At 51.8% G+C, this 27942-nt stretch overlaps 1 protein-coding gene across 1 annotated transcript; it reads left to right on the top strand.

The window, feature by feature from the left end:
- Positions 1–1560: 1560 nt before the first annotated feature.
- On the top strand, positions 1561–12777 carry LOC122381226 (deubiquitinating protein VCPIP1-like). The gene is made up of 15 exons (XM_043365170.1): positions 1561–2314; positions 2693–2944; positions 3834–3995; positions 4642–4837; positions 6192–6326; positions 6528–6652; positions 6995–7106; positions 8078–8286; positions 8612–8697; positions 8995–9139; positions 9551–9683; positions 10278–10459; positions 10735–11160; positions 11427–11747; positions 12013–12777. The coding sequence occupies exons 1-15, from the start codon at positions 2093–2095 to the stop codon at positions 12544–12546; spliced, it is 3240 nt and encodes a 1079-aa protein (XP_043221105.1). The 5' UTR covers positions 1561–2092; the 3' UTR covers positions 12547–12777.
- The last annotated feature ends 15165 nt before the right edge of the window (positions 12778–27942 follow it).

Below are 27942 nucleotides of genomic sequence, written 5' to 3'. Positions count from 1 at the left end.
TGCTTTGCGCGCAACAAATGCCGCACTTTCAAATAAAGTCGCTAGGAACAGCGGAGATCCCGAAAAGTAAACAAAAGTAAAAGTCTAATATCTTGAAAACCGGTGAATATTTTTCGATGAAATTTGGTAGATATTCGTTTTTGCTCTTTCTGAACCGAGCGACATCACTTTCATGCCAATTCATTAACTTTTTTGAAGGTGGGAGGGTCCCTTTAAATGAAATTTAACATTTTCCGTGTAAAGTTTTATGTCAAAAATTCCAAGAATATTTCAGTTCGCGTGCATTCGGCATCCGGCTAACAGGGAAAATTTTCCGGGATCATCGGGATCATCGGGATCATTCGTTGTTTGAGCTGACATCGGTTATATCAATATCGTTATATCTTGGGGGCTGGGGCTGTCACCGTGCACAACAAATATGTCAAGCCATTAGTGAAGCAAAGCAATCTAGAATTTGGCTAATTGCATCGATGGTCCCTGGGGTCCCTGCAGGCTGCAACACAAAAATATTACTGGTAATCCCGTATCATTATCCCTCATTTTCCGATGCCGAGCGCACGCAATGTCTGCCGCGAGCCATAGATGAATACATTTATTTATATACACTGTGAATACATTCTTCATAAATTGACTTGCATTGACCCAACAGAACCAACATTGACCTCTATTGGTACCGTACCTACTATTAGTACATATCATATTGGTATGTAGTTATAGCGTTTTTATATACCTAGGTGTATTTAGGGCCTTGTACGTAGGTACCGTAGGTACATATATTAGTACCTTTATTAGCATTAGGTATTATAGAGGTCAATGTCTTCATAACTTGTTTATAGCTCAGTAGATTTTCTAAACATTGTACTAGCGTTAATAAATTTGAGAATTTTATAAATGCGCTCATGCCTTAGCTTTTACATGTGTGGTAAACCCTTAGATCAAGATCAAGCCCTTAGATAGAATCAGAATAGATTAATGTGCAGCTTTAGAATAGATTAGAATAGATTAGAACAGAATAGATTAATGCAGCTTTAACACTTAACTCCCACTATGGTGTTACTCCCACTCCCACTCTACTCCTACTAAGGTTTTGCCTTAATTTTTGCACAAATAGGCACCCAACTTTGGCCAGAAATCATGCAGAAATGTCAGCACAAAATTGCTTGCGCCAAATTTTGGGGCATGATTTTCGCAGGCATCCTGCCCTGTATAGTGCATGAATGTTTTCCAGTCTGGACACCAACCAGCCTGGACAGCCTAGAGAACAGAGATCCACACTGACACTAGTCTTGCAATCAACGCTGTGTGGTTTTTAGGTACCACAAAATTTATAATTCCCACGTCTGATTTCTGAACCTCTGAATTGAAAACTGGAATTATAAAAAAATACCTATAGAGGCTATTTATTCCCTGGGCAACCCATTTGTGGTTATTTACATCATTGTTTCAGCACTGCTGTGCCAGCACTACTCAGCAGTTGCACAGTAATGCCCATGGCCATAGATGTATTTATGTACCTACCAAGTTTTTAATTGATATTCATGAAAGTGTAAGCTCTGTAGGAAATTATTAATACCTATTATTTCAATCAGGCTTTCCTGTTTACCCTGTAAAGCCTTGTGGTCAGCTACAACATCAGAAGACAGAGGAAATTGAAAATTGCAGTGCATCTAATTGAAGTTTCAACTACTTTTAAGCATGCAATCAGCTATAGTGATTCATAGGGGTGTTAAATGACAGTTTATTTAATTCTGTTTACAAAGGCTTCCAAGTTCCAACATAAGGCACTACAAATGACATTTATATTGTTTATTGGTAGGTGTTCCACGTTTGAACTACATTCTTTTTGTGCACAGTATCTCATAGCATAAATTAATGCCTACCTAACTGTGCACAACCTTCTGTTTATTCAGCAATGTTTAATACCATAAACTACCACTAGTATTTAAGCTGATATTGGTACACAAATAGCTTGAAAACTTGTGAATTAATAAAAATGATACCTTTGTTTGCAGCTCAGTTCTTTTAAACACACTGCTGGCTATCTTCACCACAATCGCCTCTGCTGCCATTAACAGTATCAGCAGCAGCCAATATGTCGGCGTTCATGCGCGGCGCGTGCCCGGACGCCGGCTGCGCGCGCGTGCTCTTCTTTCCGGCGCACGAGCGCAGTGTGGAGTGCTCCGGCTGCGGCCAGAGGCACGCCTGCTCGGCTCTGGAGTCCGCCGCGCCGGTGGAGGATATCAGGGCGGCGGCGCTGTTGACGTACCGCCGGCTGGCGGCCAGGGGCGCCGGCGCCGCCAGGGGACCCGAGAACGTGAGTGGACAGGGAGAAGGGGTGATGGCAGGGGTGAGCCGTGGTCCGGGGGGAGGGGTAGTGTGTGGTAGATGTAGTGCGACCTGTGCTGACTTGAAGCATGCATAGTCTTTTATGGTCACTAAATAGTTTGATGGCCCCAAATTGCAGGCTGCGGGAGAAAATTACGGGTTTCATTTGGAAGCAAGCGCTATTTCCGTATGATTTTGCGAGGACTGGATATGTACTTAAGCTGGACTGGTTCTTTCACTTTAAGCTTATTAACACTGGTGCTTATATGAATGACGCTTCTGTATAAAACGGAACCAAAGCACTTCCTCTCCACTCGCTCCCCGCTCTCCGCTGACCGCTGCACACCTCGCGTTGTGTCCGCCTCAGGTGAAGGTGCTCGGCTCGTCCAACTACCACTGTAAGCTGGTGTCGCCGCTGCTCAGCTCGCACGGCCTCGAGAAGAGTTCGGGGCGCGCGCGGCCGCTCCGCGAACTCACGGGCCAGGCCGAGTTTCAGTGCTCGGTGCTGGCGCCGTACGCGTTCCGTCTGAGTGAGGAGCACCTGGAGACGCCCGGCTACGGCCGAGACACGTCCGGCAGCGCCGCCTACCTGCGGCACACCCTCCAGGCCGTGGCAGAAGTGCGTACCAGCTGGGCACAGGCGGTGGTCTGGCAAGGGATTTGTGGATGACTTGGAGCCGAACCTGGCTAGCATTTTGGCTTTGTAACCATAACGGTATGAATGTTCTCATGCGTCAAGCTCCGTGTGTGCGCATTTTGGCCACGGACACATGATATGATCGCGGATAGGAAGTGCATATCATACCCTGGGTATGATGAGATGCTGGAATTCAGCATTTCAGCGATGCACTTGTCATTCTCAATTATGTGTCACCCTCAGTGCTTTGCGTGCTCTTGTCTAATGTCTTGCTGTTATAGTTCACTTTCACGAAATTATTTTTTTTGCAATGGATTTGTGATTTTTTATGTTCAAAATGATCAGCAAAGAAAATAAAACCTTTTTATAACAAAAGATTATTTTCTATATTTTTGATATAGGAAGAACTTTTCAGTTTCTGTAAGGCACACGCGATCCAGTATGAAAAGAGCATGGGTCCCGAAAATTCTTCAGAAACTAGAGAAATTATCGCGGCCACCGGCATTTGGGCGATCTGCTCGTGCTTTTGTTACTGGAGCGCCTCACTGGAGCGAATTTCTCTAGAGTTCTCGTAGATAATTTCTCTAGTTTCTGAAGAATTTTCGGGACCCATGCTCGTTTCATACTGGATGCGAATATATGCAAGGCACACATCCTCAACGCAAGACACCTTTTTCGGGACGAGAAATAGAATATCTTTGCCTAGGGTGATCGTTGGGCTGTAAAAGCTCCTGATTTATGCTCGTCTCAGCCCAAGCTACGGAACTGCTATTCCAGTTCAAAACCCATGTTAAAATGTGAACTATTTCCTTTAACCTACCTGTGTCTCCAGTCTCCACCAGCTGCATTTGACGGTGTGTGCTGTGTGCAGGCCAATGACGGCGAGGAGCGGCTGGTGCCGATCCACGCCGACGGAGACGGACACTGTCTGGTGCACGCGCTGTCCCGAGCGCTCACAGGCCGCGAGCTGTTCTGGCATCCGCTGAGAATGAACCTGCAGCAGCACTTCACCGACAACATGGGCCAGTACCGGGTGAGGCTGATGGCCGGGCGGCTGCTGAAGGAAAATTGGGATGGATGATAACGTGTTATTCTTAGTTAACCAAAAAAAAGAGGCTTTGTTAGTATTATAACCTTGTTTTTAATATGGGGTCATCGCCTGGCGTGGACCGGTTAAATATGCTGGCGAAATAATTGTGGTTTTGGGTCATAGGAGCGGGGAAAATGTCGAGGCTGGGCTCATCGTGTCTACGATTGTGTGAATCATGGTATTTGGTTTTCCTGTCGTCTATCTACAGCGGAAGGAGCCGCCCGATAGTCAATAGTTTTCTCGCCCGATATCAACTACCTACATATATGCAACAATGCATACAGGGCACCATGACATGTACTGAAGCGGAGCCAAGCATGACCAATGCAGTCCGGTATCCTTAAAACCCATGACCATCATCATATTCATAAAGTGAAGCCAACAATGAACAAGTACCGATCTTTATCACGGCTCACTGTCCTCTCCACTTCACGAGTCCCTTAGCTTTACCCAGCATTCACCAGTCTGTCTCCCTCCCACTCCCAACATTGAACATACACTCACCAATCCGAATCGCTAGCTCCGACTTCGCAGTCACTACTCCGTCTAACCTCCATCGACCATCTCCGACCCACCGGCGTGTCCCCAGGAGCTGTTTCGCGAGTTCATCTCGGCCGAGGACTGGCCGCTGATTGTCGACGAGTGTGATCCAGACTACGTGCCTCCCGACGGCCAGCCGCACGGGCTGCGCAACATACACGTGTTCGGCCTGGCTAACGTACTCCGGCGGCCGATCGTGCTGCTCGACAGCTTCACAGGCCTCAGGAGCAGCGGGGACTACGCCGGTTAGTGACAGTGAGACGATGGGAGGCGGACAGATGGGCATTATTTGGAGGTATTTGGAGGTAGTGTGGGGTTGTTGGCTGGCTGGCCGGTCGATTAGTTGGCCGTGTGGTAGAGGAAAGGCTGGAAGGGGATTATTACGGAGCGAGCGAAGCGAGCGGAGTCTTACGTAGAATAACGGAAATTAATACATACTTTACGGTGCGTTCACTGGAGATTAACCGTGCGTTAATTCGAAGGTAGCCGTGCACCAATTTAAATTGGTGCACGCGCGTGCAGTGATGACTTTCTCGACTGAAGTTTTCGGAAGGGTCATTGACTTTATTCTTAGAATTCCCATAAAAGGCCCTTTTAGTGGCATGGACTAGGTTTAATTTTCATTTAAATTCGCACCGTTAAGCATGTATTAATTAGTTTAACACATGGTTTCCGTGCATAAATGGTTTTAACGCACTCGTGGATGGAATGGAGCACTCGTGCGTTAATGCACTCGTTTCACTCGTGCATTAACACACTCGTGCTCCAATCCATCCACGTCGTGCGTTAAAACCATTTACACACGGGAAACCATGTGTTAATATATATTTCTGAGTATGAGCGGCCGGCCGGCCGGTCGACCGGCCGTGCGGACGCTTTTGCGAGGCTTATATCTCAGCAACCACTTGACCGATTTACACGCGGTAATTTTTATAGGGTAGCTTCATTCCTTCTACCAAGTATTGGACTATTCCCGATGCATGTGAGTGACCCCTTATGCACGTGCCACGTGCAAAACGAAGAGGTGTCAGTTTTGCAATTGTTGCAATATTTCGGTAACTACTTGGCCGATTGCGCTGAAAGTTGGCATGTAGGTAGGCACCCACTAGGCACTGCATATCCATGTGCCAGAGTTGGGGTGCTGCTGCACGTGCGCACGTGCAGGGGTCGTTTCCAGATCTCGAGAACGGCTGGACCGATTGCGCTCAAATTTGGTACACAGTTAGGGACCGGTTAGTAGGGTGCCGTGCAAAAGCCAGTCGGGACCCATTTTGCACGTGCGCACGTGCAGGGTGCCGCTCCTAGATCTCGAGAACGGCTGGGCCGATTGTGCTCAAATTTGGCAAATCGCTAGAGACCGGTTAGTAGGGTGCCGTACACAAGTCAGTTGGAGGTACCCCCTCGCAATTTCGCACGTGCAAGGCCCACCCTCTCGCTCGCTCCGTTAGTCGCCCCATAAGGCGTTATACTGGTTTTTATTACCGATTTCTCTTATTTTCTCATCTTCATGAGACTTACAGGTATTTGCTGAAATAATCGTTCAGCCTTGCTGCTCACCACCCTGCCTCTACTAACTGTGTACGTATCGGTGTTTGCCAGCTCTGTTCCTGCCGGCGCTGGTGCCGCCGGACCAGTGCCGCTCCGGCGCCTCCCGTCAGCTCAACTCGCCCCTCTGTCTGGCCTGGAGTAGCGCTGGACGGAATCACTACATCGCACTGGTGCCCGTCAAAGACAGTGAGTCCTCTTCGTCAAGACTGGAACGTAACTTGAAAGCTAATATCCATTTAACGAATTTGTTACTTACCTAAAGTTTTTTTTTGGGATTCTGATGATTCGTGGCTATGGCAGTACCTAATTCAAGTGTAAAGTAGCGATTTGCCACTTTCACGACCAGAGCTGGTTGTAACGAGACTTAGTATCGCCACACCTCCCCAGGGAAGCTGCCCCGCCTGCCCGTCTCGCTGCTGCCTAAGGTGTGGGGCGTGGACCAGTCCCTGAGGGACCGGTACCTCACCATCACCGACGGCTGCTGTACCATCGGCAGTGACAAGTCGCTTCAGGTGAGGCTGAGAAGTTGGAGTCAGGGCAGCGTTGTTGTAGGTGGTACTGGTGATTTCACCGCCTCGGCTTGCTAGAAATTGGATGAGATGTAGCTGATGTATTGACGACACAAAATTAACGGAGAGCTTGCCGTGAGATTGTGTGGGTCAGCGCCGTAGTTTTAACCACCACGCAGCCACATATCATCTTTCACCTGCAGCCGCTAACTAAAATATGCATTGATATTTTGATACAATATCAATGCATATTTTAGTTAGCACACTATGTCAGCTCTGTATAAAACCTGCTACTTTGGTACTACAATCTCGTTTTCTGACATACCATTGTTAACTACCTTTCAGGACGGCTACATCCAGCGTCTGACGGCCGCCATGGACGAGCTGTTTGTGAGGAACAACGGCGTACACCCGGAGCTGGTGGCCGACGCGCACCTGCACCTCTTCAAACGAGTCGGTCAGTGACACCCAGGCCAATCCGGCGTCGCTATTTCACCGCTGGCTGTATTTTGATAATCTTCCATTGTTTGTTAGTGGGAAAAATTCATGTCCGCTTTTTGGGTGCGGTCACACATTACGGGGTTTTCTCCTCGCCTCTCACTTGCGGCTAGCCAGCATCCCCTCCTTTAGGTGCGCAGGGCTTCTCCATATCTTACTAGTCTTTCCCTGCTCTACACCTTTTTAGGCGCAATTTCAAAAATTTAAAGACTTAACTCAAAAAGTTTACATTCAAAATGCACTTGAACGTTTTGAATTTGGTCTTTAACTTTTTGAAATTGCGCCTAAAATGCTGTAGACGCTCAGGGTTCTCCCCTCCCCACGTGTGTAACTAATCGTTCCCTCCTTCGCAGGCTGCTGACGAATTATCCACTATCCCTCCTAGACGTTCAGGGTCTCTCGCCGCCCCAAGTGTTTGACGAGCTGCTATCTCTCCCAGGCGTGCAGGGTTTCTCCTAACATCTCGTCTGTGACTACAGCTCGTCCCATCCTCCCCAGGTGTGCAGGGCTTCTCGCCACCCCACGTGTGTGACTAGCTCTCCCCCTCTCCCAGGCGTGCAGGGCTTCTCCCCATCTCACGTATATGGCTAATTCTCCCCTCTCCCAGGCGTGCAGGGCTTCTCTCCTCCCCACGTGTGTGACGAGTCGTCCCCTGCTCTCCAGGTATTCAGGGTTTCTCCCCTCCTCACTATGACGAGCTGCTGTCTCTCCCAGGTGTTCAGGGTTTCCCCGCTTCACATTGACTAGTCCTCCCATCCTCCCCAGGCGTGCAGGGCTTCTCGCCACCCCACGTGTGTGACTAGTTCTCCCCCTCCCCCAGGTGTCCAGGGCTTCTCGCCACCCCACGTGTGTGACTAGTTCTCCCCCTCCCTCAGGCGTGCAGGGCTTCTCTCCTCCCCACGTGTGTGACTAGTTCTCCCCCTCCCCCAGGTGTCCAGGGCTTCTCGCCACCCCACGTGTGTGACGAAGTGCGTCTGGCACTGGCCGAGGACCGGCTCTACCGGTGTCTGCGCTGTGACGCCGTGCTCGAGCAGCGGCTGGAGCCGGGCTGGCTGCGGCGCGGCGGGTACCTCCACCGACTGGCCACCGAGCAGCACGGCCAGCTCTCCAGCACTCGGCTCTACAGGTTCCCGCTGCAGGTACATACGAGGGGACGGATGGTGTGCGGATAGTGGGCTGGCATTTGTCACAGTATGTGTGTTTGCTCATAATTTGCTGTTTGTCAGATTGTCTCTCGACAATGGGTTTGATGGCACCCTGCTGTCCATTCCTGTCAGCTGTGCATTGTGTCAAGTGAAAGAATCCCACTGTGTGATAGGATTGAAGTGTTCGAATTACTAGCTCATTTTCTTGTGATGAAAATATGTTTGTATCTGATTTGTTCCAAAGTCTTGCATTTAAATTGTCCGTATGCTATCCGGCCATTAATTGTTCAGCAGTTATGACGTGCTGTGTGTTTTACAGGGGATCCTGTGCGGTTATGACGAGGAAGAGGACCGACTGGTCCTGAAGGAGGATCAGGGAATCACATCGTGTCCATGGTGCCACGGGTAGGTTCTGCTCCGTGACATCGCTTACTAGCTGGGGTGGAGATACCAGCTAACAGTTACCTCGTGAATCATGAATTACTGACGGTGTGATTGTGTCCCACATGCCCTAGAAAGCAGGTGACAATAGTGTGTTCAATATTCATACTACGCATCGTATTGCTCGTCTTTGTCGTTAACGTCTGCTGTGAGTTCATCAACCCTCAAACACTACTTTTGTTTTACCTCTGGGCTCTGAGTCAGTCCACCCACATATCCCGCACACAACCAGAACATGTTTTATCCCTCCCTCTTCCACAGTACGGTACGACCGGTAGAACCCACCGGAGTACCGCGCTATAAGAACGGCGACCCGACGCGCACGGCCGCCGCGGACGGCGCGCGCTGCCACTGCGGACAGAAACACTGGTGGGACGGAGTGGAGTACGACAGCCCGCCGCTGGTGGTCAGTCAGGGGTGTGGTTGTGGCGTGGTTGGTGCGGGAAAGAGTGGGAAAGGAGCATGTGGTTAGTAAGTTCCGGTCAGTGACTGGTGTTGTCAATCTGTAGTGACTTGTGCGGCGTGTGCTGCTGGGTTTTGGCAGTTGGGTGGAACGAGTTATAATCGCAGGTATGGGCGTAACAGTTTGGTGCGAAGGTCGCAGCCTATAGTCCGTTACAGCAAGCACACTTTTAAGTGGGCTATGGACCTTCAGTCTTCATTGATCAATTGTCATCTGGCTGTTCCTAACCCTGTAGCGGCTTTTGCTGTGAACCAGTTGCTCCTCACCATTATGTTGTGTGTTGTGTGCCAGTGCGTGCCCCCGTCTCTGTTCGGCCGATGTGTTACCCCGTGCTCCTTCCCCGCTGTTCCCCAGTTCCCGGTCACCCTGCGCTGGGGCAGCCGGGTAATCGGAGAGAAGGTGGCCTGGTTCGAGGGTGAGTCGGACCCGGCGCTCAACTCGAACGTTTACCAGACGGCCAACCAGATCATCGTCAAACACTTTCCCGGTGAGCATCAGACGGCGGACAATCGCTTGTTTCGTGGTTAATTACTTGTGTGTAGCTTATCTCATCTGGTGTTAAGTGCATAATATATTCCTCTTTGGCGATGATCTCATGCTTTCTGTCGCTTTATATGGCTGAACCTTGAAAGATTATCCATGTTTATTCGTTTGTTGTCAGATAGTTTAGTTGATCAGGCTTCAGTCTTCACTTTGGAAGACTGAACTTTTGGCGTTTTCCTCCGTTTGTGTTCTTTTCTCCCCCACTGTAGGATATCAACACCAGGGCTGCGGAGTCGATGGATTTTCGGCGACTCCGACTCCGACTCCGACTCCGGCTTTGAAAAACCAGCTCCGACTCCGACTCCGGGCAGAATTGTCGACTCCGACCGACTCCAACTCCCGACTCCGACTCCGCAGACCTAGAAGGGCTGCGGAGTCGACAGATTTTCGGTGACTCCGACTCCGACTCCGGCTCGGGTTTCTAAAATCGACTCCGACTCCGACTCCGACTCCGGTCACAACTGTCGACTCCGACCGACTCCGACTCCGCAGCCCTGATCAACACATTGTCAACTGTGTCCATCCCCCACTCCTTCAGGTGTGTTCGGGATCGAGACGCTGGTGAAGCAGGTGGTGGACCAGATCCTGGAGCAGACCAAGTCCCTGGAGCGGCCCACCTCCTGCCAGGCCGCCGGGGCTGCCGGGGCTGGCGCTCAGGCGCAGGACGGAGGCGCGAAGGAGGAGGACGGATCCAGCAAGATCATACTCACGGGAATGAAGGTGAGGATAACGCTTTACTTGCGTTGGTGTGAGCTCCAAATTAGGACTGAGATGTGTGTATGAAAAATTCGGCATGTGCTATTAGTTATTACTCGCTGATTCGGCTGCCAAAAAGGCACTTATTTTCGGTGATGGTGAATGCACTTTCTCTGGCCCACACATAATCGTTTGTATTAGTGCCCTGGTGCTATTTTTATGATGCTGCCACAATATATTGTGCCACTCCAGTCGTGGACGTTTTCTAAAGCATTCATTTCTTGTTCCATGTTCCTCAGACTCTTCATAAGGAGGAGCTGGGAGTCAGTGAGACAGAGCGGCGTCTGAAGGAACGCATCGAGCGGAACGCGCCCGTCCAGCAGCAGCGGAAGCGGCAGCCGTCCCAGGAGCTGCGGCCGGCCGCCGTGCCGCCTCCGCGCCGGGTGGAGGGCTCGCCCCGCTCCTCCCCCGGCCCGCCGGCGGCCCCCGCCTCCCCGGCGGCGGCGCCGTCCCCGCCCCCCGCCCCGGCCGGACGCCGGGTCCGCGTGGTGGCCTCCTCGGGTCAGCAGGCCGACCTCACACTGCCGCCGGAGGCCACCTATGGCGCGTTCCTGACAGACGTGGAGGCAGCGCTGGCCGTGGAGCGGAGCCGCATCCGGCGCGTACTGCATGGGTTCCCGCCCCGCCAGGTCACCCTCGCAGAGGAGGAGCTCGCGCCCTTCCAGGTCAGTAGGCAGGCCGGGGTGAAAATGCGGGATGGGACTCGTGTGATAGCCTGCATTAGACTCTATGATGTCCATGATCGCATGGATATGGGATAAATTAAATGATTCATGCCTAACCAATAAGCGTGGGATCAAATACACCTGAATTTGACGGGAAAGTAAACTGTGTACATTTGTCTCGCCGTGTATGATTACGGTCTTTGTTTTAGATGAGCTCAAAGATGAAAGCTGTTGTATGTCAAATTTTCCACATTCCCCTGTTTCAGTCCGGCGAGCGGATCCAGGTGGAGCTGGCTGCCGACCCCTCGGCCGCTCCGCCGCCCCCGCCGGCCGCCTCGGCCCCCGCCGCGGCTACAGCAGCGTCCTCTGCCGGCCGACCGGTGCTGCCCTCTGTGCCGGCCTCGGAGCTGGACGCCGGTATCCAGGCGCTGGTGTTGGCCGCCCAGCTGTCCGGCACGGAGCTGTGGCAGCAAGTGCAGGCCATGCCCGTCCTGTTCGCCAAGGGAGGTCTGTTTTACCGGCTGGCGGAGCGGGACGTCGGCCTCACCGACGGCAAACACATCAGTCTGCAGGCTCTGCCCGGAAAGGTGAGGCTTCCCGATTCGGAGGTCAGGAGTTGGCTGAATGGAACTGGCACTCTGTTAGTTACAAACTTATCGAAATATTGCTATTTTTTAACCGTATGAATTCCTGATTATTTCAACGCTGGTTTCTTTCAGTTTTGTCTGTTATATCTGTTACAAACGTATTTTGTGGAATGGAGGTATGTGTGCTCGAAGCCAAAAATTTTGTTCGGAGCTTCCGCACAGTTCAAGTGTTCCAGCGATGGTCCTTTCCCTCCTCTGTTGACAGATGTTCATCTACGACGCCGCCTCTGACCGTCTGCTGCTGTGTCTGGAGCCACTGGGCGGCCACCACCCGGTCACGGCCGGGGTGGAGCGGCGCGTGCTGGGCGCCGCCGCCGCCCCCGCCGCCGCCCCCGCCCCGGCTCCGACCGCCGCCGGGGCCGCCCGGATCGGCCAGCTGCTGAGCAGCGGCACACGCCGAGTGACGCCCGGCAGACTGATGAACAGGCCAGTACCGCCGACGGCGTCCTTCACCGGGCAGGGACACACGCTGGGCGGCTCCGCCCCCGCCCCCGCCCCCGCCGCGGTCCCGGCCACCTCCTCCGGGGCGGGCGGGACGCGGGAGGAGGGGGCCACGTTCGTGCGGGTCGGTCCGGGCAGTGTGGTCCTGAGGCCCGCCGAGGGGGAGCCCCGGCCCGTGCCACCCTCCGCCCCGGCCCCGGCACCGTCACCAGAGTCTGCCCCCGATCCGGCGCCGGCCCCCGAGGCCGCCGGTGACGGCGCCGGTGACTGTGACGGCGGCGAGATGGATATGTCCTAGTCTAACGTCTTCCGTGCGCGGCGCCTAGCGCCCGTGGAGGCTTGTGCTGTGATTTGGAGCGGCGCGCGAGAGGTGTACTCGACTCTCGCTCGCGGCCGCGCGTTGTTGGTGATTCTGCAGGCGGAGAGGCGCTGAGAGAGCTCTATTTATCTGTTGGTGACGACCGTGACCGATGGCGGCGCGGCGCTCATGTGATCGTGATCGGAGAATATATATTACATCCGACGAGCGGCGCTGAGTGTGAGAGGGGAGGTCGGTTGGCAGGCATGGCCCTGTCGCGGCTGGGCGCGCACCCCGCCGCAGCGCGCCGGTCCGAAGACGGATCACCCGAGGGGAGAGAGGTGTGAGCACGGAGCGCCCCTCTATCACGCCCCCCGGATGGTTTAATGAGACGGGGGAGCGGGCCGCAGCCGCAGATGGGACGCTGAGCGCCGATAGATGATTCCGCGACAAAGCGACCGGCCGCCGCTCCCCGCCGGCGAGTTGAGTCGGGCCGATCCGATCAGGCCGCTTCAAACGTAACTAGTGTTTGATGAGATGGTCGGCGGATTAGGGGAGGTAGCGCTGGCGCTGACGCATTCCCCATGTCGGGGGACCGGTGAATTTCCTCTGGTGAGTGATGACTGGGGGACCGAAAGCGCCGAGCCGCCGCTGAGCCGTCACCGCGGCCGGCACCAACTCCACGGCCCACGCTGACACCCCGCATCCCATTTGCAACGTTACGGTCGCATTTGCGGCATCTGCAAGTTGAGCACTGTCGCAGTCATGGTGGGTCGTAAAGTACGGTCATAACGGGCACGGGGGCGCCGCTGACAGGTCGCCCCTGGCCGCTGTGATCGGCGCCGCTGGTTGGCAGGGCCAGCGCTCACGGCCAGCAGTAAAACGGCAGCCGAACGGCCGCGGCGCCGGCCGTCCCATTGCTTTACGTCCGACACCGTACCTGCCACATCAGCTGATCACCAGTAGTGGGCATTTGTATTCATCGGTTAAGTTCGGCGTCGCGTCTTTTTACGAGCGGAGACAGTCGCCGAGGGCGCTGTCTCCATCGCACCTGCACCTGTCCCCTCGGAGCGGATCTAGGGGAGAGTGGGGCACATTCGTGCATGGGGCACATTCGTTTTCAGCAGTTTATGGGAACACGAGTGACTGCACGAGCTCAAGGTAAATTATGGAAATATGTCTATCATTGCCGCCCTTCGTTCACCGTAGAAGACAACACTGTACCTGCTGTCATGCTTGATAAAAACGCAAATTTGTAATATTCGTGAGCTTTCCAAACTTTTCTCATATTATCCATTTTCGTGATCCTGACTCGGAAATGTGGTTCAGCTTTTCAAAATTGGGGGTGAAGAAGCTCACTCTATTCACGGAACTGCTGCAAACTTGTTTGTTGAAAGAGTGTCATTTTTTCAAAAAGAAATTTTGAAATATATTACTAATAACGTTGTGGGGCAGGTTCGTGTACGCACTGCCTGGGGGCACATTCGTGCATATTTTTTTTTAGTTTTTGCGATTTATGACTTTATCTGTAGTAGGTTTCTCTAATGACGCTCGCCTGACTCAGTCTCGACTGCTTGCGACGTCGTGACGAGCAATTCACGCGAACTTGGCGAGGTCACGGAGGCCGGCAGTTGGCACATTCTTGTTGGCCAGCCCATTCTTTCTACATATGTTGTGCAATGCATTCTTGTCGAAAGGAATCAAGTGAAATGACCCCCTGCCAATTTCCTTTGGTAAATTTCTGGTAATGCCCGGTAATTTCTCGAACTTTGCAGGGTGAACGGAAGTGCCCCACCTCTTGAACGAATGTGCCCCAAAGGTGGGGCAGTTTCGTGCAAATGTTCATAGTTATTAAAAGTCATTTTTTCTAATGGAAGCAATAATTTTAGAGGATAACTTTTAGAGAGGAAAACTATCTGCAATAGTTCCTTTCCATACTACAATCAACAATTTTGCCATTGCACTAACCAAAGAACAGATATATGGGTTTATCCATTTTTTGCACGAATGTGCCCCACTCTCCCCTACCTTCTCCTCCGCTCTGCCCAGAACTTCTCACTGCGAACACAATCAGTTACTGGCGGCTGAGACCGCGCTGTGTGCGTCGTCGCGTCGTCATTGTCATCATCATCATCGTCGTCGTCGTCGTCTTTGTCGTCGCGGCGGCGGCGGCGGCGGGCGCTTGTAACTGCGGAGCGCGGCTGCAGCCGGTCCTTTGGGACCGCCGTCGGCCGGCTGTATTGAAATATGTCGGCGGCGGTGTACAGTCATCAGGCGAGGCCGGTCTCCAACCGGCGCCCGGGGACTCGTACGCGCCGCCGCGGCGGATGGGTAAAGAGCGCCAGCGCGGCTGGATACCGTCTAATACGGACCTCCGAGACGGCGGCCGGGCGGAAACCGGCGCCGGTATAGGCGGTGAACGCCGGCCGCCAGTGCACCGATATTGCCACTGGGAGGAGGCGGAGACATTGCAAACGAATATCACCATGGCAACGGCCGGTAACAGAGAGGCCGTCTCCCCGGTGACGCCTTTGTCATCGGCCGCGGGCGGTGAGTAGACGCGGCGCATCAGACATGCGGTGGTTAATCGGTACTGGTGGCACCGCGGGGAGCCGTAACGGCCCTCCTGGCTGAGAGGGTGGTCCGGGTCCGGGTCAGGCACCAGGCCGGAGACCGGCGGAATACCGGCGACTGATGATCCGGAGACCGGGACACTAGCGCTGCGTGGATCGGAGCTAATCGGTATTACGAGCCCCGACGGAGCTATTCTAACGAGCCAATTGGCTGCGATATAATGATAACACGTCTTTGTTTGAATTTTACAACGGCGAATAAATGAACCAATTTATTGCCGGTAATCGCTATTCATTCAAAGTCTTGTAGGAAGGCGTCGATGACACATCGCTGGCTTGTACAACATGCATACATACATGTAACATGAATGATTTCGTCACAGAAGGTCCCACATCTGCATTTGCATCAGCGCGAGTTAACTGGGACCACGGAGAGGCACGGCCTGGCGCTTCTGTCGCCGCACGGGGGCAGATGTGGACCATTGATGGCCGCGTCGTCCCCCACCATTGGCTCGTGTCCTCGTCTGAATATTTACCGCGTGCTGAGGGCCGCGCGGCCATGTTCGGGAACGGACGGCGAGCGGGGTGTCACCGTGACAGATGCAGGCACTCGCTCAAAAACGATCCCCGTTGATTGCACGGGACATGCACGCGATGAGAGGCGGCCAATGAAAGTTGCTGAAATATGACAGCAGCCAACGCGGGCATATCGGTCGCTGTGACCGTCAAATTCAATCACCGGGGCCTGAAATATTGAACGGTTCAGTTTGTATTTGCATTGTGAGCCAACTGCGGGATGCGAACGGTGCTGTGATCAAACGATGCGCTGCCGGTGGCTGGCGCGGAGGCCGGCCGGTTCGCGCCGCCCGCTGCGATCTCAGGCTACTTTGGCGCACCTGCGGCGACCATTGATCACGGTGGCGCCGGCACACCCGGCTCAGCGAGCGCTTCATTCCTCAAACGGCACCAACTTCCGCCGAGAGCGGCACTGTGCGTGTTTTCGCAACTTACCTGAGCGCCTTTCAAAGCAAACTTGGCCCTAACTTGTGAGCGACGGCCGGGACCACGCGACCTTTGTGTAAACACTTCACTCCGCTGTATGATTTGCGCCCTCAATTTAGCTGAATAGACCTTTTTATTGTGTTCATAAAACCGACTGCTTTTGGCGTGCCTACATCATTATTGTGTTTCGTTTCAGCTTCCAACGAACAAAGTTGGTCTACTTTATTGCGCCGGTTTTTTCCCATTCCCAAGCCACCATCACCCGTGTTCAGAACGTTAATTTTTTAGTGTACCTAATTATCAATTAACTGTATATGTTTGTGCGACTAGGAGCTAGATCAATAGCAAAATAATTATGAACACAGGCACAGCTTCAAAACAGTACTTTGCTACTTCGCTGGAGAACAGCTTTTGATCCCCCTCCTTAAGTCGATTATTGCCAACTGAACAAGCACACATCTCGGCGACAACCGGCTACATTGATCCATACCCTCTTGACGTAGGAGTTTAGTATATGAGAGAGGAGGGGGAGAGGGACAGAGAGTAGGAGGAGTAAGACTCTTGCCTTATCGAATCGGCCTCGGGCCGCGGCGGCCGCGGAAAAACAAGCCCCCGGGGCACCCCGTCCGGCTGCGGGCCGGCGATTGCCGCTTTGTTTATTCGATATATGCGCTATTGTATTAGGGCAATGACAATCGACCATCGGAGCAGCGGACGGCACCTGGATGGGACGGAGTCGGGTAGAGGCGGCAGGGGACTGGAGAAGAGACGAGAGACGGCACGGGAGGAAGCCTAAGCGATAGGGACAGCACCTGCATGGGACAGAATCGAGTGGAGACGGAGACGGAACGGTGACGGGAGACGGGACGCGAGACTGGACGGTAGGAAGCCAAAGCGATAGGGACAGCACCTGCATGGGACAGAATCGAGTGGAGACGGGAGAGTGGCTGGAGAAGGAACAGAAGCCAAAACGATAGAGACGGCACCTGAATGGGATGGAAGTCGGGACTGAAGTTAGGACGGGAATCGTGACGATTGGTCACGGAGGATAGGGAGTCAGGAACGGCATCTAAATGGAACGTATACGGTATAATAATGGCTTGTCAGGACGAGCAACAACAATACATAAGACAACGGGACAGTTAGACGACGGAAAATTATGCATAAATGCAGCAGAAAGGCGAACAGGACAGGTGATAAACGGAGATGAAACCATGGGACGGGAGGACAGGATGACGGAATTTTCCGATAGCTGGTGGAACGGTGGGACGACGTGGAGACCGAACGCTGCACCGACCACGGGAAGTAACGCTGGCGGCTGGGCAGCACTAGTCACGATCTCTCGGGGGACAGGACTGGGTCCGCGGAAGTTTGCACAGACAGACATGGTGGTCTGTTTGGTGCAGGTAGGAAGTGTATGTTCGGAGGGAAAAGAAATAAGGAAAACCGACTGCCATACCAGGAGGAAGGTGTCAGAGCTGAGTAGACTGCTGCGCTTTTCCGGTGTCCTAATATGATTGCGCAACTTGCGACTTACTCTTAAAGAGCTTGGATGTGTCCAAAACTCAATTACAATCAGCCAAAAACCACTGGCGTCACGCAGTTATGTATTTACTATTTATGCTATAAAAAAAAAATCGAACCTACATTCTACATATTATTACAACAATATCAGAGCCACCCGAACGATGTCCAATATGTAAAAGCGCTCCCCCGTTCGTCCGTCTGCGTCTATAGGCATTTAGTGAATCTCGCTGTGTGCGCCTGGTGGGTATACTGTCCCGCCCAACTCGTATGCTATGCGGCGCAGCGGAACGCCTGGTGGGTAGGCTGTCCCGCTATACACAACCTAACTTACATCGCTAGATCGCTTCATAAGCAGTGGGGCTCCGCTGCATGCAGCGTTTAGGGGATAAATGAGCTAGCAAATTAGGACGGGAACCTTAGAAACAGATTTGCTATTGTGAATCTTTTTGTATAAAACCGTGCTTGATAAACTCCGTGTAATATGCACCCCGGTAACTGCAGATTTTGCTCTGCAAGACCATTCGCCAGTTACCTCAACAGATGATTTGATTTTCGGTGAATCTTTTACTAAACAATACAATACAATACAATACCAAACAATACAACGAACGACTCAAGCCACATTCAACATTTATAGCCGTCTATTACATTCGCCACAAGTAGCAGTGAAAACTGCAGTGCTCTGTCGGGGGCCCACAGAGGCTGGTTTGTCCGCCCCATAATGGTCCACATGACTATGGCGGCGTCCGGCTGGGGTGCGACAAACGAGTGGGGTGATGAATGGGGCCCTGCTCTGCAGGAAGGGGTGCCGCGCACTCACAGCACCCGCGGGGACACTGCAGCATTCATAACCGCCACCGGGCCAAATTAGGCGACCTCTAATGGCGCCATATACATTAATGAATCTGGGTCGTTTTGCGTCCTGTTTGTCAGCTGCGTTGCCCACCTCTGGGTTGTTTGCTCGCGTGTCTGCCGCTCCGGGCGGATATACGTTAATCTAGCCTGAGCTCACGGGACGGAAGCGTACTACTTCAGCTGCTTGTTGTTTATTCCAGAGAGGATAATGTTATCGGGCTGGAGGACGTAACACAACATTGTCGCATCATTCTGTAACAGCCAGCATTATACCAAAGCTGATATCACAAGCATGCGATTTGCCTTTCCCCGAATACAAAGGGATCTATTGAAACACTTCCCGGTACACGGCCATAGGGCTGGGCTTATCATTGTCAGGCTCAACGAGACATGGCCGCTTTAGTGCATAATGCATACATGTAATTAGTGGTGCGTGGAATCCGGAGGCCCTCGGTCTAGAGATAGCTGCCATGCCCGATTTCCGCGACTGGTGGAATCGGTTGACGTGAAACAGGGACAAGATACGCTCCGTCAGCTCGATGCCAATATTTAATCCGGCAGTATCTCCTCTGGGCTTAAAATTTCCATTTCCATGCTAATGACCCGTTGGCCAGAGCCGGTGCCGGCCCGCGCCGCTGTCCGCTAATGTGGAAACGGACGCCAGTTTCAGGGTGTTGCGGTCTACCAGCATGAGCTTCTGTGGACGATATCATTGCATGGCCGTGTGGTGTAGTTTAACGCACCTGGTGGAATTGATTGAGCTGACGCGGCTGCATTCATTTCTTCATTTATTTAGTGCATCCGTTGCTCCTTTCTGATATGCTCAAGACGCCTCAATATTGTTAGGAACTGAGAAACGTGCACAGGGAAATGTCAGACGGTCTGGTAAATAATGGCAGTTGTCTGTATGTCTGCTGTCTAGAGATAAACAAAAATTGGGAAGTTAGAGAGAGAAAATATGTGAAAAATTGACCTCTCCTCGACATTTAAAATTATTTGAATAGCCAAATATTATTCAAATTATAGCCAAATACTATTCAAATTCAAATAATTTTAAATGTCGAGGAGAGGTCAATTTTTCATATATTTTCTCTCTCTCTAACGTTCATAATGTTCCTCGCAAGAGCGCTCCAAAGAATAAGTTCTGAAAAATTGGGAAGACTCTCGTCTGTCTTTCTCCCGCCTGTCTATGGATTCCCAAATGTCTTCCCTTCCCAAATTTGCCGCCTCCTGTCCCCACATCACCCATCGTTCTGCGCCGTGTGACCGCTCTCATCATCCCCCGAGCAGTGTTTGTTTGGGCCGTGGGTCACCGGAGCGTCGTCCGCAGTGTCGCCGGGCCACGTTACACCTCGTAAAGACGCCGTAAACCCTCCCCGGCGGCGCGGCCGGCCCCGATTGAGAGCAAAATGAAGCCACAAGAAGCCGCACGGGAGCGGGAGGAAGCCCGCGGGAGTCGGATTTAGAGACGCGGAGGGGAGACGCGGCCGCTGTCTCGGCTAAGTGAATCGTGCTGAGGGTGGGGCGAGATGCTGCCGGCGCCGCGAGATACGGCGGCCGACGACACAGGTCGCTTAATTATATCGTGTCGGCGGCGACGGCGCCAGCCGCGGCGCTGGAGACGATGTTATGGCGTGTTCGGAGGGGGGAGGGATCGGTGGCGGCGTGTGCCGCCTTTCCCGCTACACTGCTGACCTGGAGAAGGGAAGAACCGACGCTGGAACCGCATTTAAACGACCCATTTAATACACCGACTGACGTGGAAAGAAATTGTTGAGCGTTTTTAGCGATCGGTCACTAAGTAGGCTAACGAAACAAGGGGATAAATGGCGTGGTAAAATCATAAAATGATCTTTTCTGTTTAGCAAGTTCTATAATGTAAAATGGTGTGCGTATTTATTTGATTTTTGTTCCTTTCCTTATTTATAACGTGTTATTGGCTTCTTGAAGTGTAAATACTAAATAACTGAATTTACGTAAAACGGCAAGCATCGCCATACAGTCCTTTCCTTCAACAATATTTTGAGTGTATTGGTGTTGCATGTAGGTATATGTCTATGTCCTTTTTATGCCAGGATTCTGGTGATTGTTCATTTCCAGTTGCAACACAGTTTTATTTATTCATCCCTTCATCTCCGTACAACACACTTAGGAAAATGTCGAAGTTTGCGCTCTGAGGAAAGTACTCTGCCTCGCAGGATACTTGGAAAATGCAAACTTCCGTGGCTGAAATTACAAAATGTTTGCATAGCCTGAAGCAGAACGGTGAGACCCCACAGTAAACAATTTGATGAAACGAGCAAAGATGTTACAAGCAGGCAGGATGAAAAAAATACTACTGCGTGCTAGTCTGAACGGCGCCGTGCGATAGCGATGAATATGTATACCTCTGCACCATCGATATACCGGACAGACTCCTGTATACGGTGGGCGTCGAGCGGCTGCAAATCCGATAGGAGCTGTCAATGGCGCCGCTGTGATCACCGATCGGCGAGCGGCGCGCCATTGTCTCGCCACAGTCCCACAGTCGAGGCCGTGCGATATAAAACTGCCGCCGTGAGTGATGCGGAATGCGGCCCGATGGCATGGTGAAGTGTCACCGTCTGCTGGCCTGTCCGATAGGGCTACCATAACTCAGGCCGACGCGCTCTCGCCTGCAACCCGTATGACTTCTGTGTCTCACCCAGAGTTTTTATTTGTTGCAAGTTCCTAGCAAACGGGTGTGCAGTCCTATTAAAGCGGGTTTTATTTCCGTCCAAGGCGACAGAGGCCGTCGTAAATTACACAACTTCGAGCGCTCGTTCGTCCGCCGTGTTTTCATATGTCGCTGTTCTGTTTTATAGGCAGCGCGTTCCGATGTCTCAGCTACGGGCACCGTTTGGGTAACACGTATCGTGTCCAAAGTAAATAGCCGTGTTTTCAATGCAAATATGAGATCATGACGAGAGCGTTTTGGCCAAGCGCTTTATTAATGCATCTGAGTTCGATCATGATCTCCTGTTTGAAGTAATCGACTGGCCCATTAGTGTTGTTTGTTTTGAGCACGAATACAGATTGGGTGAAGTTGAGATGATACTAAGCACTCGAACGATTATTAGTGGACAGTCCATTAGCGGACCAAGTCCTTGGCACTCATACGTAGGTACATTACATTGCACACTCACTACGCGACAGATATGAATTGCATTAGGTAGGGGAGAGTGGGGTGGGTTGTATCAGTTTTTACTCCGAGACCCATAACCTCGTAACTATCCGTGATAAACTCATTATTTCCATACTTTCCCCTTCCTTGATTCTTCTGCTTTTTTGTGCAAAGTAACTTTTCCGCTACCTCTACCAGTTTTTCTTCTACGGTCTCCCGAATAGAACAATGTTTTTGATACAACTTGCCCCATGGCTTGGGTGAGTTGTATCACATGGTGGGGTAATTTGTATCACTATCTCACGTTTCAGGGAGTGTGCTTGCTACTGGTTTTGAACATAACAACAACATTAAATGTGGTTAATACAATGTATAGGTGTGCTCAAAGGCTTCACTTTATTAGACCAAACTTAGGTCAATGCAATCCGAACAAAACATCAACAGACTAGACGCAAAAGTGGCCCGTTAAGAGCAAAGAAGCCAACACATTGTGCCGAAATGGAACGAGCATTGTCTAGCTACCTACAAACGCGAACCAGGGCTTAGCTTTCGCGATCAAAAGCAACATACCCATACATACATACATACATACATACATACATACATACATACATGTTACAACATACCCCACCCGGCTCTGATACAACATGTACCTAGCCGCCATCTTGGAAAAAAAACATCCTCGTGCTCAAAAAACAGCGGACAGCTGGAGAAATCCGTTTTCACTCACGCAGCCTTAGAACCTACCCTCACCACCGCTACGGAGATCTTTCAAATTCGTGCACATCTAAATGCCCAGAACACACATTTTCTTGCAACTTATTTTTTTAGAATGACATTAAAAAAAAAACAACATAAAATCGGCTCTCACCTCGAGACGCGTCCACTCAGCCACAAGACAGAACAGGGAAAGATGGCGCCCGGAAAACCTCGTCGGCTGGTCGTGTGGCGAGCGCCATCCATTGGATAAGTTTGGCACAATTCGCCCTGATACAGCTTGGACATGATACAACTCTCCCCGCTCTCCCCTACAGGTACTTTTTAGGCTAACATGAAAATTCAAATTTTTAGCCGTAGTCAAACTACGGGGTTTTCAGCGAATTTAGGCCTGAAATAGATAAAGCTGATGAACACAAATTCAGAATCAGGCTTCTCATCTCACCTGCAAAATATGGAACATTCTGCTGATACGTAATTTACTCATTGATGCTATTGCTATGTCTTTTTAGTTTTTATAAAGAAAATGATTGATTTGCAATATCTCGACATTCGTTGAAGTGCTCAGGAATGGCACAATAGAAGTGTGCTATAGTCAATATTTATTTATGTTAGTGATTGAAGTTGATTTTATACGTTAACTGCTCGAGATATATTGTCAAAATACCTTTTGCGATTTTTCTCTGGAGAATGTCGGATTATTTTCCACAGCACGGCTATCTCTGCGCTGGTCTGATCTCCACTCGATCTCCACTCGATCTATTGGAGCCGGGAAAACGTGACCCATCAGGCCTCCATCTATCAGGCTTCCAAAGCAGAACTCTGAGTCCCAAGTCTCTGTTCAGTTATCGATCGCCTTTCAGCAGCTGAGTCGGAGTATGACAGCAGCGATGACGCTGCATGTTCTCATTTAGTTTGACGGTCTTGTAAACGTGCTAAGCAAGGTCCATCTTATCATGATGAACTCATAAATCTGGTGAACATTGACCCACACCTACTATGATAAAAGAAATGATGAGGAGACTCGGAATCCCTCATGTGCATGATCCAGAACACGCCTATAATGCGCCGCAAAATATGTCATCAGTCTCGCTGTCACTCCCGTGCCACGTGCGCCATTGCCGCACATAACGCATTCTCACGGGCTGCTGCAGGAGGCCACTGATACAGTCGTCATTTCCCTCGGTCCTCGCTGCCACACTGATCCTCCAATGGAGCTGTCTCTGGGAGACGGCTGTCTCGCCGTAATGGGAGCGGCGATATTACTGCGGTGTGACGGACAGAAGCCCTGCTGGGGGATACATGGCGTCATCACTCGGCCGTATGTATTGGATGAATCACAGGGATACAGTGACGGTGAATATTGTGCAGTGCGAGATGTGGCGCATGGGATTAGTCGTGGGGAGCTAAGAGTGAAATTATAATTTTCAAGTAACTATACCTATAGTCATTGGAAGCCTTATTGTTTAAATGGTCCTCCCAAGCTGTCCTAAGACCTAAGATGCATGCATTGTGTCATAAAATGCGCACAAGCACGTGTGCTAATGGTGGTTGCGTTTGGTCGGACTTTTTTAATCGTTTCCACAGCAGCCAGCACCATAACAACGATGGAGCACAAAGGTGCTGAATGTTTCCACAGTGAGAAGGCATCTTTTTTGTCTTCTTTCCCATCGACTGGCATGCTCTATTCCGCAGCGCCAAATCTCAACATCGGCAGGCTATTTGTAGCAAACCATAGCAAGCTCTTACCCCAATGTTTGCCGCCGGCATCCCGCGTCGTCAGCACATAGTTACTCACCGGGGCTTTATTTCTGGAACGCTTAAACAAGAAGTCCATTCATGTCGAGTCGGCCTAATCGACCTGGGCCGGCCGCCGGAGAGCCCTCCGTTTGTGGCACGCCCGTGGGTACGGTGCGATAACATTTACGGAGGCTGTCGGCAGGGTGCGACTTCCCACGGCTCCGCGGCGCTCTATAAACAGCGGCCAGCAGCACACGCCACCCCCTCGTTGGGCGCCGCTCCCGACAGGCTCTGGGCCCGACGGTAGGTCGGAGTCGGCACGGGATCGGCACGAGATGGTGCCACACGGAATGAGACAGGACGTAATATAGTATGTAGGACAACATCGCACAGCAAGGCGCGAACCGGTGCATCGTAACAAATAATGCAGGCAGCGGAGCACGTCCGCCAGTGCACTACAAAACACAGCCAAACATAGCAGTGCATGTTGCATAATACACATAATTGCACAATCCACACACTGCAATACAACCTAGCACATCAGTGCCAGCCCAGATTGCACTGCAGCCAAACCTGGCCAAACCCGCACCCAGCCCAGCCTGCAGCCGGGCTGAGCCCCGCACAGCCCAGATGGACCTGTGTACCTGTGTACACCTGTGAACAACACGTCCCTGGCCGCTGGGGACGTCCGCCGAGGAGACGCGCCGAGACGCACAGAGGCGCTCTGTTCGAGTTAGCTGCCGAGTTAGCCGCCGCCGTGTTTTCGCCGAGTCTGTCCGAATTGCACCGCAATCGCCCCGGGGCAAGGCTGCCGGAGAAACAGTGACCAACAGGATGTGAAACTTTGGCCGACCGAGACGGCCGCTGCGACGACAGACTGGACGCCCGAGTTGTCCCGAGAAGGTCGCCGGGAGTTTCTTGGAGGTGCCTCATTCAGCCGACGAGAAAGTAAAACTTGGGGCATTGTTTTATGTTAGGTGAGGCCTGCCGCGTTGTATTGTCGGTGCGGTGTCACGGGAGGATAGCACCTATACTAGCAAGCGAAACGATGGTTGAGTTTGTTTGAGCTGCACACTCGGCCCGCGGTTCTCAATTATGTATTAGCCGCTTTCACGACAGGCTATCTGGCGAATGCAACTAATTTGGCCAAATCTGCACCAAATCTCCTTAACGACAAATATCTTCATTCTTCATATCATTAATTTATTTCAGTGTTCTAATCGAAAACGAGGTCTGATAATATGAAAAATAGGTCTATAAGCATCTGTGCAACCCAAACTGTCAACATTTAAGAACTAATTTGACCAAAACTGCACCAAATGTGCACCTAATCTGCACCAAATGTATACCACTGGCCGTCGTGAAATAGGCTATTGAGCACCTTTTCTTTAGGCGTTTGTATATATTTTGTAGACGAACGGACGCATAACTGACAACTATTATATCTTACCGAATCCCGGAGAAAAAAAATCCATCTTCCCTAGCACATCAATCCGGCCACTGCTCCAGTCTGGGGTTACCTATAGCTATACCCAGACGTGATGACCTGCCGTTGACCCGGCCGGCCGCGGAGGGTGTCCTGCTCGCCGCTCGGGCCGGCTTCTGACACGATCGACGAGCCCAATAACGCCGCGGGGCGCTGCGGCCACCGGACGCGCCGCCACCGCATTAAGGGCTCTGTCTTATAGCGCGCATCGCCGCCAGAACGAGCCAACTAAATCCGCACGATGTCAAATATGGCCTGTCGGTAAATTTTGCGGCCCAGTAATGGGATGCTTGCCGGGTGTCAGCCTTCCTCCGCTGTGTGTCATTAAGCTTATGAGACATCAACTGGGCTATGAAATTAAGAGTTGTGTTTAATGAGCCCCGTCAAATGCTGGAGCTTGTAATATTTCATGACGTTCAGAGTTATTGTACTGCGGACAGTGTCTTTCCACCTGCGCGGTGGCCTGATGCTGGACTGTGGAATATGTCATATTTCGGTGGGCCAGGTGGTTTATCAGACCCTCACCTATTCCCACCAAACCGGCGGTCACACATACCTGTGTGTGTGCCCGCCGCGGCCGGTTACACAACCAGTGACTTACCTGCAGTGCGCCGCGCCTCTGCAGAACAGTTCCTAACAATGCAATAAAACACCTCGTCGCCGGTCGTTTTTCAGTCAATGTCAAGTTAGCCTCACGGCAGTGCCACTCAACTGTCAGCGTGGCGAACGCTAAAAACGCCCGACGGAACCACCCAGGGGGCTCGGCTCGTCCGCTTGGGGCCGTCTCTCGTGCAGCGACAGGTGACACCGCGCTTCTTGCTTGAACTATACGACGGGTTTTATGTTTTAGTCCGGGCAATTCTTGTGTTGTGTTGAAAAATCGACATGCGTATGTTCCATATAGTATTGAACCGCCCGAGGTATGTATGACCCCCTAGATTTTAGCTACGTTCTTTGTCCATTAAGGCCCAAGTTAGGAAAGAAAAGTCACGCCTTTTTCTTCAAATCACTCTTATCATCGATCTACTGCGTCCCTCCCATCGTCCCTATGTCCCACCACTTGTCTATCCCTCTCATTTCTCAGTTCCTCCATTTCTCCATCTCTCTATCTCTGCCTTCGTCCGTCCCAATCACGGGCTCGCATCCCTCCTACCTGTCCATTCTTCTCGCCTCGTCCCCGGTGTGACCGTGGCGGCTCGCGCAGTGACCCGGGCGGCGCGCGACACCTCTCGAGGTCACTCATCTGTCAGGTGTCGCCGCTGGGCCGGGCCCGAATACTGATGAGCAGGCCGTGGCTCTCCGGTCGCCTTTGTCCCAGGCCGCCGGACCTCCCGCGCCGTCCGCCTCCGCGGACCTGAGCGGGGAGGATGCGCAGGGACGGACAGGCCGAGAGGAGGCAAAACAGAGGCGAGAGACGTGAGAGATGTGCAGTGAGGTAAGTATAGGTTGGGATGAGAGAAGTTGGTGTAGGCTGTAGGCTTCGTGCAATTCCATCATTAAAATGATTGCGACAATACCAAAATATTTCTCAATTTGGACTCAGTCCGAACCAAGTTAGTTCTACGTTTCGCCGATATTTTGTTCGTTTATTTTATTTGATCTCGTCCGGGACTTACAATCTAAGACCGATAAGTAGAAGGAGAAGGCTGTTGTCAAAACAATCTTTTAGAAAAGGGGAGAACGACTAACGAGTCAAAACAAAAATATGATTTTTTTGTGAGATTTTGAATGGAACTGATGCATGCATAATTATATTCATAAATATGTAATATATATATTAGCGGCACCATTGGACTGGCTACCAGTGCATTGCGGGTGTGTGTGAGATAGGCCTCGGTATGGCGGCAGAATATCTGAGGGAGCACGGCATAGAGCGGGCCGTCGGCTCCGCGAGTCGACGCTTTCGTCCAAGACGACATCGCGGCGTGCTGAGGCGACACCCGGATGAATTTAATCCCGATAGTGGCATTCTCTGTCCGCGGCCGGCGCCACAATAGTCCGATATCACTCCGAGGCGCCGACCTCTTTGGCGACCGAGGAGCGTGCTGAGGAATTGTCGGGCTCTCGCTGTTTGTCATCCCGGAGAGGCTGTTGCGCGCTTATTGCCTGTTTCAGCGGCGACGGCTATTTGATCGCCAAGGAGTCCGTCCGCGAGGCTACTCCGCCAAAACAAGGTTCTCGCTGACCGTCATCTGTATTGGTGCCAGGTCTGTGCCTTGAGCCACGCCGCTGCGACAAGGCAAGGTTGCGACACCGGCCTCGGCGCCGCGGGACTTCTCTACAACTCGGACATAGTTCTGCACTCAAGGAAGTTTGTGAGATATTCCGGCCACACTGCCATAGACCTCAACTAG

Source organism: Amphibalanus amphitrite, unplaced genomic scaffold, assembly GCF_019059575.1.
Source record: "Amphibalanus amphitrite isolate SeventyFive unplaced genomic scaffold, NRLGWU_Aamphi_draft 000116F_arrow, whole genome shotgun sequence".
NCBI lineage: Eukaryota > Metazoa > Arthropoda > Thecostraca > Balanomorpha > Balanidae > Amphibalanus > Amphibalanus amphitrite.
This window is presented reverse-complemented; position numbering and strand designations above follow the sequence as displayed.